This window comes from Stenella coeruleoalba (genome assembly GCF_951394435.1).
Source record: "Stenella coeruleoalba genome assembly, chromosome: 2".
NCBI lineage: Eukaryota > Metazoa > Chordata > Mammalia > Artiodactyla > Delphinidae > Stenella > Stenella coeruleoalba.
Genome location: NC_137147.1, coordinates 11,083,938 through 11,099,327, shown reverse-complemented (window position 1 = coordinate 11,099,327; position 15,390 = coordinate 11,083,938). Strand labels below are relative to the sequence as shown.

Below are 15,390 nucleotides of genomic sequence, written 5' to 3'. Positions count from 1 at the left end.
ACTTTCTCCACGGCAGTTGGGCAATGCACAGCAAGTGTCTTAAAATGTCCATTTTCTTCGACTGAGGAGTTCACCTACTCTTATATGAAATGTCATGAAAGAATTGCAAATGCTACAGAGGTTTGTGTACAGGGTTGTATGTTGCAAACCTTTGCACCACGTTCAGGATGACCCACATCAGAAGGGCACTTATGTTTTCAGTGTTTGACTGAAGTTTTTCACTGGGAACTGTCTTTTACCAAGGGAGTCAGCTCCACAAAGACTACAGTACATACACTTTAAAGTGATCAGTACTTCTCTCTGGGTTGTGTGAGTACAAGTGATGTTCTGTATTTCTGTGCATTTCCAAGTTTTTGAGACAGACTCCATGTTAATGTTCAGCTCTATTCTCCAGGCTGTTTTCCCTCTGCCTCCTTACTATTCCTTGAACACGCCAGGCACATTCCTCCCTCTGGGTATTTGCACTTGCCGTCCCTCTGCCCGGAGCCCTCTGCCCCTGGACACATGCAACCCCCTCCCCCAGCAACTTCAGGTGACTTGCTAAAATGTCACTTCCTTGGTGAGGCCTCCTTAGATCCACCCTCTTTAAAATATAACCCAATCCCTTCCCCCAGCACACCCATCCCCCTTCCCTGCTTCATTTTTGTCCACAGCACTTGTCCCCACCTGACATACCGTGCATACCTACAGCAGCTAAGAGCTGTCCTAAGCACATAGTAGGTGATTAACAAACAGTGGTTAAATGAATGAATACCTGCATGAACAGGACCTTTTTAGTCTCTTTTGAGCTTCTGCCAGCTTTTCCTTTAGGGGTGGGAAGTGGGAAGTAGCAGCAGATGGGAGGGGACTGTTACAGGAAGGAGGGGCTCTTGGACGATGCCAGCTGATGCCAAACTGTTGCCCAGATACCCGCTTCACTATGACAGTGGGGTCAGGTGGCAAAGGGTGAGAACAGTAATGTGGCCGGAGCATAAGGGCCTCAGGGCAGAGAGAAACAAACGAGGAAACCAGCCTTACACACAAACCATCCAGGTTTTGAGAACACTCAGGAGGATGTGAGAGCTGTTCTCAAACACACAAATGGGCTATCAGCCACAAGAAGGTGATCCTAAGGGGCTGAACGAGGTCTAATGAGTACAAGTTACAAAGACCTCTATTTCGGCTTGATATCAAGAACTGTCCCCTACCCCTCCCTCCCCACCCCCCATGAGTGCTGTCCAACAATGGCCAAGGCCCAGGATTCACTCATCTGTGGGTTGAACTTTCAATCAGTACATTCAACAGTTATCAGTTAAGGGCGTTTACTCTGTCAGGTGCCCTGCTCAGGACTGTGAAAGCAATGAAGACTAAACGTTATTCAAATAAATAAATGCATATTAGAAATCGTGAAAGCACAAAACTGGGTTGCCAGAGAGAGAGGCCTGATTCAGACAAGGGATCGGGGACCTCTAGACGGCCTCCTAGATATTTGAGGGAGCCCTGAATGGTAAGCATGCCTCCAGCCAGTGGGATCGAGGAAGCAAGACCCCCTCAGGAGGGGGCCCTCAGGAGCAAGGAGTGGTGCGCTAGAATTGGCAGGACGTCAGCGCACTTCGGCGGCCCACGAGGTCCAGAGACTGGAGGTGACTTGCCCACGGACACACAGCAAGTCGGTGGAGCTGTCGAGGGGTGGACGATCCGCTGAGTCCCCCGTGCCGCCTCTTGGAAGTCAGATATCCGCCTCGCTGCCTCACCCAAGAGGCAGTGGCCATCGGCAACAGCCGTGAGGCTGGGGGTGTTGCGAACTGCGGCCAGACCCCCGGAGGGTAGGGGCGGGTCCTATGACGTCATTTCCGGGGTCCGGGGTGTATATAAGTGGGGCGCGAGGGTGCCACTGCTGCAGTGCCCGAGCCCAGACGGGAAAGGAGGTGGGCGGATCGACAGGCGGACGCACACAGAGACCTTGCGACCCCCATCCCCGCGCCTGTGTCGCCGAGGCCGCCCGGAGCGACCAGTCCAGCCACCCCTCGCCCCAGTGCGCGCCGCGCCCGGCCCCAGACCGCCAGCTGCTCGGCGCCCCGGGTTCGCCATGCGCTCCGCAGCGGTCCTAGCGCTTCTACTCTGCGCCGGGCAAGGTGAGCGAGCGCGGGGCCTTGGGGGAGAGGGTCCCGGGCGCCCCTGCCTGCTCCTGCCCTGCCTGCCCTGAGGTCCGGGCACCGCGCAGCGCCGCGCGCTCCTCCATGCCTTCCCTCCGGCGCGGCGAGTTTTCAGCGCCACGGACAGCGCCTCGCCTCCCACCCGACCCCGCAAAGGGGCCCGGGAGCTGATCCCGCAGGCCTGACTCTTTGACTCGGACTCCCGACCCCGCGGGGCAGGGTCCCCTGACGTCCCCACCCCGTGTCTGGGCTGCTTCAGGGCCGGCGCCGGCTCTGCGTCGTGGCCGACCAAGGTCATCGGGGTAGGTGGGAGGACCAATGCGGGCTCCCCACTCGCCTGCCTCCCCCTGCATCCTCCCTCTGCCCCCGTCTGTCTACCCTTGACTTCTACCTCTCCCATCCCCCGTCACAGTCCTCCTCTTCCATCTCTTCCGCTCCCCTCACCCTCTTTTCTGTCACCTCTGGGGTCTCTCTGCCTCTCCCTCATCCTCCCCCAGCCCGATCCCACTCAGCCATTGGCCTGTTTGCACAGCTCTTGCTTTCAGCTCACACACCCCGTCCAGAGCACGAGCTTTCCCAAGGGGAAGGGTTAGGGCTCTCAGTGCAGCCTCTGGGAGCCACCTCCGGGGTGGGGGTGGGGGGGCAGCAGCTGGGGAAGGGAAATAAAATCAGTTCAGCATCTCATTTGGGTGGAGGTGGTCTTAAGAGGGAGCGCGCCTGATAGAACCAGTCTGGAAGGACCGTGTTCTTCCCTCGGAGCAGAGGAGTGACCCCAGCTCTCTCTTTTTCTTCCTAGTCATTGCCCTCCCTGTGAACAGCCCTATAAATAAAGGGGACACTGAGGTAAGAAGGGGTGCGGGGATGCCCCGGCATGGGGGCCAGGAGCATAAAGCCAAGAGCCAGCACTGCGACTGCTGAGCCTGGGGACGGCTTCGCCGAAAGAAGACATCAAAGTCTGCTAGATTTCCCTGTTCTCCTCCTGTGGGGCCTTCCCCCGCCTCCTCTGAGTTGGGTGTGCAGCCCGATGGGGCCTGTGTCTTACCCGCGGGGCCCAGGTGCCAGGCCCCCTGTCTTGAACGCTCCGAATCTCACAGGCCCACCACGGGCTGGCGGGGGTGACTTCTCTGAGGCTGTGGTTGTCCACCGACCTGCGGGAACAGTCGTCTGCCTGGCTCCGGCCTCCCGCTTTGCTCTTCCCCAGAGCCCTGCCAGCAACACACCCGCCCCGTCCCCCAGTCACTAAAGCCCTGGCTGGCTCTCCCAAAGGGCCACAGTGAGAACACTCTTGATCATGGCTCCTGCACCCAGGGTCCCAGCCAGTTGGGGCTGCTGGTGGAGATCACCCAGGAAAGGGCCTTAGAAGACACTGATGGGGGCTTCTGTGGCCAGCAAAAGACACTCTGTGTTGGGTGTATACTCGAAATTCATTCATGTCTGAGTTGGGGCTGTTTTTCCAGTCTCTGATGTTCACAGATACCTCCACTTGGGAGTCAGAGAACTTTCTACTCCCTGCCTTTTCAGGAGCTGTTTTCTTCTATTCCAGAGAGGCTGTAGTTGAAACCCAAAACGTCAAAGAGATTTCAACCTCAGTTTGCTCATTTCCTATTCATTAGTTACAGACAGCCCTAAATTTAAACGTATACCACTCATTGTAGCTGTGTGATGTTGGGAAGATTCCTTAACTTTTCTGAGCTTCCCCTTTTCCTGTCTATAATAATATTTCCTTTGAGGGGAGTTGTAAGGAATTGGAATCATGTGAAGTACCTGGCACATAGTTGGTCCTCGGTAAATAAGCATTTTTATTCCTAGAGCTTCCTTCCATGACCTCCCCATCACTCTTAGGACCCATAACCAATTCCTCTCTCCCAGAATCTGTCCTCATGGACTGGTGGTTACCTGACTTCCCCAGTGCAAGGCTTTTGGCTGCAGGGAGATATAGGGTGCAGGCTATAAGCGCCTCCCTGCCAGGTCCCTTATGGGACACACTTTGTATTCAGCAGCCTGGGGTCAGAGACACCGGAGCAGCTGGTGAAGACCTGCATGTTTTAACCTAGGATGCCATGACTACCGTAGAGCCTGTTTGCCGGTTTGCCATCCTGGATCTTTGGATGGGCTGCCTTGGCATCCCGTAGACACAGCCTTCCACCGCCCCCCCCACTCCCCACCAGTGTTGCCTGTTGCGTGTCTGACACCTCCTGCTCCTCTGCCCAACTCCAGGCAGCTGAAGCAGGTTGGGAGTCGTGATTCCCTCCCTGGGTGTGTGTGGCACTTTATAGAGTATTTTCCCATCTGTGCCTCATCACCCTGGGAGGGGAGTTGGGAAGGTCTTCTCACTCCCATTTTACAGATGAGGAAATTGAGGCTCAGAGAGGTCAAGTCGCTTGCCCAAGATCACACAGCTAGGATATCACACTACAGTTGGCACCATCTTCAGATATCATTCACTTATTGGCTGCCTGATTATCCATAGCGCCTTGCTGGGCACTAGACAAGACTTTCAGAGATATGGCTGCTGTCGGCCTGGGATGGACACCCAGATGTAGCAGATGGATGTGTGCCCACATCCAGCCAGGGGATTCACCTGGTGGGTGACTATGGAGCCAGACTGTGAGGCTGTCACTCCCTGCATGTGACAGCACCATGGATATCTAGAGAGAGTTTTCCAAGTCTTGTTTCCAGGCAGGGTAGAGCCAGGAAAGGTCTTTGTTCTCCACTGGGTGGTCCAGAAAGGCCTCCTGGAGATAGCTGACCTTTTGGGCATCTGCAAGTCTAAAGACACACCTCTAATGCCCAGGAGCAGCTTCCCCATCTTCAGAGAAACCCTTGGGATGAGAGGGTACAGGTTACCCACCCTCACCTTAGAGGGGCTCCTGCCGGCCTGGTGATTGGGGTGCCTGGCACTTGGTAAGCACTGTGTAAGGTTTTTTGGTTTTGTTTTTAATTATTACTATTGCTGTTACTATGTAGCTAAGAAAGCAGAGCTGTGCCCCTGAACTAGGTGTCCATGGACTCCTAAAGACACAAGAGAATGTCCTTATGTCCTCCATAGAAATTTACCCTGGAACTTCAGGGAACTGAGCCCCATGCCCAAAGCAGCCCCAACCTGCCCCAATCTCTTCCCAGGTGATGAAGTGCATCGTGGAGGTCATTTCTGACACGCTCTCCAAGCCCAGCCCCATGCCTGTCAGCCAGGAGTGTTTCGAGACACTCCGAGGAGGTATGGGCCAGGCTTGGGGTGAGGGGCTGCTGCCTGCTGGGCTGGGGGGCAAGGACATGGGTGTGTGGTTTCGGATGGAATTCAGTAGTCACTGACCAAGTGCCTGCCTCAGCCAGGCCTGTGCAGGGTGGAATAGAGAGATGAAGGGCTTACAGCCCCTGTGAGCCCAGAGCTTACAGACTAGCCGAAGGGACAGATATGAACACAATTAACCAGAACCTGGGCAGAAACAGCAAGCCGCCAGAATGTGAGGTCCCTGTGGACAAGGCTTTGTGTGCTATATCCCCAGTGCCGAGAACAACCCCTGGCACCCGGTAGATACCCTCTAGATGTACGATGAATAAAAGAACACTGTGGGTGGGTGGGCATGAGAAGGACAAAGCTTTCCAAGCAGGCAGTCAATGTTGGATAGATCCAACATTAGCGTTGGGGTTGGGCTTTAAGATAAAAGTTGAAAATCAGTAAGTAGAAAAATGAAGAAAGAGCACCCCGGGTGGCGTGGACAACACAGGCAAAGGCATGGAGATGAGAGAACATGTTGTGCTTAGAGACACCCCTGCATCACCTCAGGGGCTGCCATCTCTTGGCGAAGGTCTGGGCGCAGGGACTGTGGCGGACCTTTCTGATACAATAGCAGATGGAGAGATGCCGTGGAAGGGAGGTCATTTCAGAAGTGTTATCTCAAGACCCAATCTTGCTGCTACCACCCAGGTTTTGAGTTTCCAGAATAAATTCCTTGTGCTCAGCTGAAAATATTGATGGCAATCTCTTTCTGGGCCGTTCTCTGGAAACCACCCGTAACGACTCTTTTTCATTGCAGATGAACGGATCCTCTCAATCCTGCGACATCAGAATTTGCTGAAAGAGCTCCAAGACCTCGCTCTCCAAGGTATTTTCCAACCGCTGCACGCGAATCTGAGTAAATTCCGGTAACCGAGAGTCAGAAAATCACGGTGGAAGGTTGAGCAAGGTCTTGTTTCTGATACCCAGTTATTGCCTTTTAATTATAGGGTGGCAAGGTGGGGTCCTCTGTGCCACCTGGTCCGGTCTATAATTTATGTAATTAAAGAGATCAAGGCCCAGAGAGGTTGAGTGACTGGTCCAAGGTCACATAGTAAGTTAAGGACATCCCAAGACCAGATGCAGCTCTTCTAATACCCCATGGTCTCTGGAGTTCAGCCACTTTAGAGGGGACACTAGAGGGGACACTTTCAAGACTAGGTTGCAGAGAGGATCCCTTTTCTCTGTTAACAGAAAAGAAAATTGGTCTCCAGGAGAGAGGAGGGGCCCCTTTGCCCTCGTGAGCTTCTGCTCAAGGGGGAGATGGGAGAAGCAGGGTCTTGCTTGCCCCCAAACACAGACCAGACTTTCAGTGTGCTTTCAGAGCGAGACATGGCTTTCTCCAAGAGGTTAAGAAAATCTACTGATGCTCTTGGGAATGGAGTGATTTTGTGAGGTAGTGAGCTCCTTGTCACTGAGGATGTTCAAGCAGAGCCTGGATAGGATGCTGGGAAGGAGGGTTAGGCTGATGTCATCCCACAGAGTTAGCTGCTCTGCCCAGCCCCAGGCTCCATCTTGGGTTCATGTGAGGCACAGAGGCCTCCCTGGCAAATTGGAAACAATGGGTTCTGGCCCTGCATCTGCCCCAGGCTGACTCCCTGTGGGAAGTGGCTTTTATTTGGGGCAGGGCCATAGGCACCCTTGTGCCTCTCCCTGAGAATGGCCCTCAAGGATGAATCTTGCGTCTCCCTCCAAAGAAAGTGAGGGCCCATCTTTAAGGCTGGGCTTGTGTCTTGGATGGGGTTAGGGTGGAGGGCATGAAGGCTGCTGGGGCTTAGGGAAGGCCCCCACTCTGAGGCTTCTGGGGCAGACTGGGCCATGTGTGAGAATGGAGAGGGATCTGGGGAGGTGGCAAGTGAAAATAACCACAGCAGGAGGGCTCCCTGAGACCCTCCCCAAGTTAGCACGCCATTCTTTCTCTCACTCGCTCGTCCTCCTGGAAGACAACATCCACTGCATATCGTTGCTAGGAGTGCAGTATGATAATTTTTAAATTAAGTATTGAGTGACTGACTTACTGCATTTAAATAATTAAATATAATGTCAATGGAGACTACTATAGGGAATGTGTCCTGAAACATCTGTTTACACACATACACACACATATGTGTGTGTGTGTCTAATATAAACAGTGTCCAGTATACAGGTACATTATTATTTTCTATTAAAAGCGTATGGGGGGACTTCCCTGGTGGTCCAGTGGTTAAGAATCTGCCTTCCAATGCAGGCGGTGTGGGTTCGATCCCTGGTCGGGGAGCTAAGATCCCACATACCTCATGGCCAAAAAACCAAAACATAAAACAGAAGCAATATTGTAACGAATTCAATAAAGACTTTAAAACTTTAAAAAAAAAAAAAAAAGCGTATGGGATAGGGCTTCCCTGGTGGCGCAGTGGTTGAGAGTCCGCCTGCCGATGCAGGGGACACGGGTTCGTGCCCCGGTCCGGGAAGATCCCACATGCCGCGGAGCGGCTGGGCCCGTGAGCCGTGGCCGATGAGCCTGCGCGTCCGGAGCCTGTGCTCCGCAACAGGAGGGGCCACAACAGTGAGAGGCCTGCGTACCGCAAAAAAAAAAAAGAGTATGGGATAGATCTATATGTCTGTCTGTCCATCTATCCATACATCCACTCATCCACCCACTCCCTCTTCTGTACTCTCATGTCTTCTGCACAGCTCTATCCTAGCATTTACCATGCAGCAACCCTGTTTTATAGATGAACAACCAGGTCTTGGATCGCCCAAGTCACCCAAGGTCACAGAGCAAGGAATTAACCAAGAAGTGTGGACCCCAGTCGGCCGGGGGCCAGATCTGGACGTACCTCCGGCCCACAGCCCCCATGTCAGCCTGCTCTGGCCACCCCAGAAATTCTCATCATGGGAAAAAATCACCACCAGCTGCAGAGCTGGCCTGGCCCGGGCCACCATCAAGAACCAGGGATGGGTAGAGACAGAGCAGACAGCATAGCTTGATGCAGGGGCTGATGCAGGGAGAAGGGTCTCTGGTGCTGACCCCGGGCTTGGATGCAGACAAGAGCTCAGCCTGGGCTTACGGGGTCCGGGGGAACAGGGGTTGCCTGAATCAAGAGCCCCCATGAGGGGACAAGCAGTCACTATCACCTCTTGCTGCAGGGTCCCCTAGCTACCAGCCAGGTCCTGAGCGCCCTCCGCTCTCTACTTCTGCCCCTGGGACCTTCTGCTCCATCTGCGCCTTTATTGCTCCATGAGCCAGCAGGCAGGGCTTGTTCTTATTTTAGGTGAGAAATGGAGTCTGGAGAGGTGATGGGGCCAGGAGGGGGCGGCCAGCCCTTACCACCCCCCACCAGCTCCTACCCCCTCAGTCTCTCACTGGGCAAGCCCAGAACATGATGTGCCCACTTTACAGATGAGGAAACAGTGGCCTTCCCTCTCACAGGCAAACATGTGGAGCTCAGACCAAATGGGACATTTTTCTCCGTTTTTCATACAGGGGCCAAGGAGAGGGCACATCAGCAGAAGAAACACAGCAGCTACGAGGATGAACTCTCAGAGGTTCTTGAGAAGCAGAATGACCAGGCCGAGCTGAAGGGTCAGTGCCGACCAGTCTGGCCAGGGACCAGGGGAGGGAGGATGAAAATAACAGTACTTATGATAGATCGAGGGTTCCTGGGAGTCAGCAGCCCTCCTTTAGGCCCTGTAAGGTAGCTCATATTTCCTTCTCTTTACAAATGGGGAAACTGAGTCCCAGGGAGGTTGAAGTACCTGCCCAAGGCATAATTGGAGATGTGACTCTGGGTCTGTCTCACTCCAAAGCCCTTGATCGGTCCCATCTGCCCACTTCAGGGACTGACACTCTCGGGCAGGAAGTCTCTGGCCTGGTGGATGGGCAGCTTCGACTCTTCCCAGTGGCCACCGCAACAGGGTCCCCACCCCCAGCGCCTGCCCTCCTGGGAATTAGTGGTGCCTTAGCATAGCCAAGTGGCAGCAGGATCCCAGAGGGGTAGGTTTGAAACACTAAATGAACCTGGATCATCTTTCTTGAAACCAGAGAGCTTTTAGGGGTCACGGATCATGGCTTAGGTCAAGGGGATGCTCTGTTACTCACCTTTCTGCCTAGAAACAGCCACACACTTGCCCCTGCAGCCCTGCTCTTTGCATGTGGAAGGTGAGTGAATAGGGCCAGTTCCTAAGAGCGGGGATCTCAGTGGTCTTCTGTCGGGGCTGAGAGGGGAAGCCTGCTGGTGTGGCCGAGGTGCCCTTGCATTGGCCAGGGCTGTCACCCTAGTGGCTGCTTGGGGCACAGCAGGGACTCCCACATTTTGGCTCCATGGAAATGAGTGTCTGGTTGACTCTAGATGTCCGCCATGGGCTGTAGGAGGGGAATAGTGTAGCATGAATGGGGGTGGCAGCCACATGTCAGTGCAAAGAGCACCCGGTACTTGGCATTTGGAAGCTCGGGTTCGAGGCTCAGCACTGCTGACTGTGAGCACAGACAGGCCACCTTACCTTTCTGAGAATCGGTTGGAGTTTCTGTCAAATGGGGATGGGAGCTTTTCCACCTGGAGTCCTGGAGTCAAATGATGGAATGTACTTGGTAGTGTCTTGTTCCACAGTGATCATTCTAGCAGTGCGAGGGATTTTTACTAGTTAGAAGGCTGTCTTCAAAGCAGCTACAAGAAAATACCTTTTAATGAAACCTGACAAACATTGAGGAATTGAGCACTTTCACAGGATGCTCAAGACAGAATACCTGCACAGAGGGGAGAATGAAGTTGCAGTAATGGTGCCTCTTACACAGAGAGGTTAAGGAACTTGCCCAAGATAACACAGCAATTCAACTGCTGTCTTAATTTTAAATTCAAGGCTCTATCTTCTGGGGTCATTTTCAAGGTCTTTTTAGAAAAAAAAAAATCACATCTTGCTTCGAGAGGTAGAATTACAGAGAAAGAAACATAATGCAGTTGCGCTCAGGTCAAACCTAGACATGGAGAGGGCAACCCTAATTCTCTCATGGGTGTCTTGGGCTGGGCTTACTGGAAGCCAAGAGATACAGTGGCTAAGATATGAAATTGGTCTCTGGGGAGATCCCACATGCAGCCTGGTCCTCAGGGCCTGACTTTGCTCTGTTGTTTCTGTAGAGGGGACAGAAGAGATGTCCTCCAAGGATGCTATGGAAAAAAGAGGAGATTCTAAAGAGGTGGAGAGGAATGGTGAAGATGCGGATGGACCCAGGCCTCAGGCCGCCCCGGAGCTTGGGCAGGGGTCCAAGGCTGAGGAGGACAACCAGGCCCCAGGGGAGGACGAGGCCTCCTCCAATACCCACCCCCTAGCCAGCCTCTCCAGCCAGAAACACCCAGGCCCACAGGCCGAGGAGGACAGTGAGGGCCCCTCCCAGGGTCCAGTGGGCAGAGAGAAGGGCCTGAGTGCCGAGCAAGGGCAGCAGGCAAAGAGAGAAGAGGAGGCCGAGGCTGGAGAGGAGGCTGTCCCGGAGGAAGAAAGCGCCCCCACCGCAGCACTTAACCCCCACCCGAGCCTCGGCTACAAGGAGATGCAGAGGGGTGAGAGTATGTATGACGTCTGAGACACCAACAAATGTGTCGGGGAGAGGGGGATGGGACGGAGGGGGGCCTCACCCACAATCTCATTCCACCTTCACAACAACCCTGAAAGGTAGGTATTATCTCCATTTGCCTGATGGGAAACCAAGGCTCAGAGAGGTTAAGTAATTTGCCCATGGTCACACAGCTGATTTGTGTAAAAGCTGAGATTCCAACCCAGGCTCGTCTGACTCCAAAACCCTGCATCTCCCACTGTTCCCCATAGCCCCTCCCCAGCACCCCCACCCCACCCCCGGAGGGGAGAGGGACTTTGCAGCGTGGGTGGGTGGGCTTTGGGAACAGAGGGACAGCATGACAGGTGGCAACAGGCTGGTCTGGGGACACTGTTAGCTTCACCCAGGGTTTAGGAAAGCCCCTGGCTCCTCGTGAGGCCCTGCTCAGGGTCTTCCCTCCCTCCGCAGGTGGGTGACCCCCGGGTCAGGGCTTCTGGGGTGAGAGGGCCGAAGGAAGAGGCAGACTCTGGCCAACCCACCCCTCAGAGCTTTAGTGGGTCTTGAAAAGCACGGTGTCAAGATGGCTTTTCCCTCCCAATGGAATCCGTTGTGAGGGGCTGAGCTGGACCCCGCCTACGGGGTCTGTGGTCCCAACCGTGGCCACAAAGAGGCCCCGGGGAGTGGCAGGGACCGGGGAAAGTGGCGGTGCCTCCCTCATTCCCCTGCTCTTGTCCACCGCCTGCTCCAGGTTGGCCCGAGGCTCTGGCTGTGGATGGAGCCGGGAAGACTGGGGCTGAGGAGGCGCCGTCCCCCAAGGGGAAGGGGGAGCGGGACCATTGCCTGCAGGAGGAGGCGACGGCAGGGGCCCCGCAAGGCCTCTTCCGGGGCGGGAAGAGCGCGCAGCCGGAGCAGGAGGGGGAGGCGCGGCTCTCCAAGGAGTGGGAGGATGCCAAGCGACGGAGCGCGATGGACCAGCTGGACAAGGAGCTGACCGCCGAGAGGCGGCCGCAGGGGGAGGCGGCGGAGGAGGACCCTGACCGGGCCATGAAGCTCTCCTTCCGGGCCCGGGGCTACGACTTCAGCGGTCCTGGGCTGCAGCTGCCACGAGGCTGGAGGCCATCCTCCCGGGAGGACAGCGTCGAGGCGGGCCTGCCCCTACCGGTGCGTGGCTACCCGGAGGAGAAGAAAGAGGAGGAGGGCAGCGCCAACCGCAGACCAGAGGTTGGTATGGGTGGGGGGAGCCGGCCCTGGGCCAGGCCCCGGGAGCATGGGCCCAGCTGGGGGTCAGCTGCAACCAGACATGTGGCCCCTGCACCACTAAGGGGACACTGTCCCCCTTGGAGTCTGGGACTGGAGGGGCACTCAGACAGGGGGCTCTTGGGAAGCTGGGAAGGGACAAGGGAAAGGGTGTGTCAGGGGGACAAGTGAACCCCAGCTCATGGAGGGGGGCACCCAGGAAAGCTGGCGGACAGGAGACAGAAGCTGGAGAGCTGGTGAGTCAAGCCTGTTCCCAGAGGTGCTGGGCAGGGACTTTGTCCTGAAGGCAATAGGGAGCCTCTGCAGGCTTGGGAGCAGGACAAGGGAGTGACTGACTGGTGGAGCTTGGAGCTTTGGATGGAGAGAGCTTGGAAACTAAAAAGACCTGGCAGGGACTGGCCTGGGGAGGGCTACTTGCTGCCTGGAGGATCCAGGCTCAGGGCAGCATTGGCCTTGAGAGCTGGGAGGGCACGGCAGGAGGGGACACTGGAGGCATCCTGGGAAGGCCCTACTGTTGCTCCAGCCATGTCCTCTCCTGGCCCCCGTGCAGCCCAACCACACCCTCCTCCCAGGTTCAGGCCCTGCCTCCCACCCCGATGGCGAAGGCAGCAGGGGCAGGGCCAGCTGGACCTCAGGGCCTGGTGGTGATGGGTGGGGAAGGCACGGACCTGTGCCAGAAGACCTGGGTCCTGCCTCCTAGCTGGGTGACCTTGGGCCAATCACTCCCCTTCTCTGAGCCTCATCGGTTGCCCCATTTGTGAAAAGGGGGTAAGAAGTCTTTTCTGCTCACCTCATTATCATGACCAGAATGCACGCGAGCTCTGAAAACCTGGCCATGCCCAGGGCTGCTTGGGAAGCTCAGTGGGGTGCAGGGACATGGTCCCATAGGAGGGGATGGGATGGGACTTTGGGGCAGGCTGGCGACACCACCTTGGGGCTGGGGGAGGCCTTGGGGGGGTCTTCAGGCCTCAGTGCCCAGGTGGGAATCGGGGCCTTATGGGGGTGGGACATGTTTAAGGCTCTGGCCCCAGTGCTCTTCTCTGCCCACCCAGAAGAGGATGTGGTCCCTTCCTTGGGTCCCCGAGCCATTCCCTGGGCCTGGGACCAGGGTCCCAGCAGCCTGAGAGGAAGAAGCCTCCTTCTTGGGAGCTGGCGCTAAGAGAGGTCGCCTGCCTATGTCTCCAAGGACTGAGGGGACGGGGCTCCAGGAAGCAGCAGCCTGCCCCCCCCCTCCCCAAGGCTGGGCACCTTTGATCGTTGCCTTCCCCACCCACAGAAGCTGGACAGAGCCAGGTGCCTTGGGGCACCCTCCAGCTTCCCTTCTCCACAGGCAGAGAGAGCCTTGGACTGCAGGGCGGAGAAACGGGGACCCCTGAGTCCTGTGGACAGGACGGAGCAGGGCCCCATCCACTCAGCCCAAAGATCTTAGAAACAGCCCCAGAATTACAGAACTCCTGCCCGGGGGCTACTCCAAGATGGGGGCCTCTGGGGTCCCTGTTTCCATGACAACCATCATCCATCTATTCTGACTGGGCCCCAGGTGGGTGCCCTCTGCTTGGCATCAGGCAGGGACCCCAGGAAGACCACCCCTCTCAGGTCAAAGCTGGGGCGTGGCCTTCCCTGACCCCTGCTCAGAGTCTGAGGGCATGCTCTCTGGGTGTCAGTCCCAGAGGGTCCCCTGCTGCCCTGGACCACCCTGGCAGCTGGAGCTTGGGCACCCAGTGACTGGGACTGAGGATGCAAGCCCAGCCCTAGGCAGGTCTCACGTCCTGAAACCTGGGCCACAGACTGCTGACTCCTCAGGTAGGAAGGCCCGTGGCAGACAGGAAACCCAGGCACGGCCTCACCCAGGAAGCCATCGTCACAGTCTAGGCCTTGGGGTCGGGGCACTGGAAGGCACTCTGAAGGGCACCGGAGGCTTCGTTTTCCACGTGCCTGCCCAGAGCCATTCAGGAGGCAGTGGGCCTGCGTCCACCAGGGCACATTTCTGTGCCCAGTGCCCCTCAGAGCAGCCCCGCAGGGTGGCATCACTGTCCCCATGGAACAGATGAGGCCCTTGAGACCCAGAAAGGCAAAGCCACCTGTCCAAGGCCACACAGCTAACCCGGGCACAACCAGTCTGTCTGCATGCCCCATGCTGCTGGCACAGGCTCCCTGGGCCAGTCCCCGTGGGACTCTTCACATTCTCTCCTAGGACCAGGAGCTGGAGAGCCTGTCGGCCATCGAGGCGGAGCTGGAGAAGGTGGCCCACGAGCTGCAGGGGCTGCGGCGGGGCTGAGGCGCCGGCTGGCCCCACCAGCCAGGGCCCCGAGGCACCCTGTGGTCCTGGCTCTGTTGTCCCCTTTGCAGGTCTTGGCCAGATGGCCCGGGCGCTGCTTCCGGTAGGGAGGCCGCCCCCAACCTGCCCAAGCCCAAGCCACCCTGTTGCCCCTACGCTCCTTTCCTCCTGTTCTTGACCCCTGCCCCAGTGTGGCCCCCGCAGGGCGGACCCCTGACTTTAAACAATTTTCCTCTCTCTGAACACGGGCAGCTTTCTCGAAGTTTCCCTTCCACCATTAGAGCCACTGGGCACAACTGCAATAACTTCTGACTTTTGGGTGAAAGCTGAGAACTCCTGACTCTAACATACTCTGTACAAAATTTATCTAAGGATAAATAAATCTGCTCTGGGCTCTTTCCTGTTTCTTTGAACCTTCCCCCGCCTTGACTCCAAGTGGGGTAGGATGGACTGGATTTCAGGCAAAAGGACAAGGTGAGGTTCACTTCCCCTGGGGTGGCTCTGGGCCACTTTCCAGCCAGGGGATCGTGGGCAAGTGACATTGCTGCTTGAAGCATCAGTTTCCTCATCTGTAAAATGGTGCTGACACACTCTTCCCGTATCTCCCAGCCACACACGAGCTGGGCCATGCAGGGGCGGGGCCAGTTTGGGAAAACAGCCTCTGTTCTCTCTCTGCTGGGTGGAAGCCCTGACAAGCCCTGGTTAGTGACTGTCACCAAGGCCACAGGCCCCAGCCAGCTTTGGAGTTCCTGACCTGGGCCTCTGAGCTGCAGGCCCCCCTCGGCATAAATCTGTCATCCCCTCTGACCTGATACGTGCACAGGACTCTGGGGCGTCTGAAGTTCTTGAACTTAATGGTTCACTATAGCACGGCAGTCTTAGTCGCAGTTTTGAGAATGAGCAAACTGAGGCTCAC

At 56.3% G+C, this 15,390-nt stretch overlaps 1 protein-coding gene across 3 annotated transcripts; it reads left to right on the top strand.

Annotated features, from left to right (window-relative positions):
• The first annotated feature begins 1,899 nt into the window (after positions 1-1,899).
• On the top strand, positions 1,900-14,862 carry CHGA (chromogranin A). 3 transcript variants are annotated; one of them, XM_079913107.1, is made up of 8 exons: positions 1,900-2,114; positions 2,932-2,978; positions 5,259-5,352; positions 6,173-6,241; positions 8,879-8,977; positions 10,527-10,946; positions 11,688-12,160; positions 14,391-14,862. In XM_079913107.1, exons 1-8 carry the CDS (start codon positions 2,069-2,071, stop codon positions 14,472-14,474), a joined length of 1,332 nt encoding a protein of 443 aa, XP_079769233.1. In that variant the 5' UTR covers positions 1,900-2,068; the 3' UTR covers positions 14,475-14,862. The 3 variants fall into 3 exon arrangements, with proteins under 3 accessions (XP_079769233.1, XP_079769232.1, XP_079769234.1); XM_079913106.1 differs by having other exon boundaries at positions 10,527-10,952; XM_079913108.1 differs by lacking the exon at positions 10,527-10,946.
• The last annotated feature ends 528 nt before the right edge of the window (positions 14,863-15,390 follow it).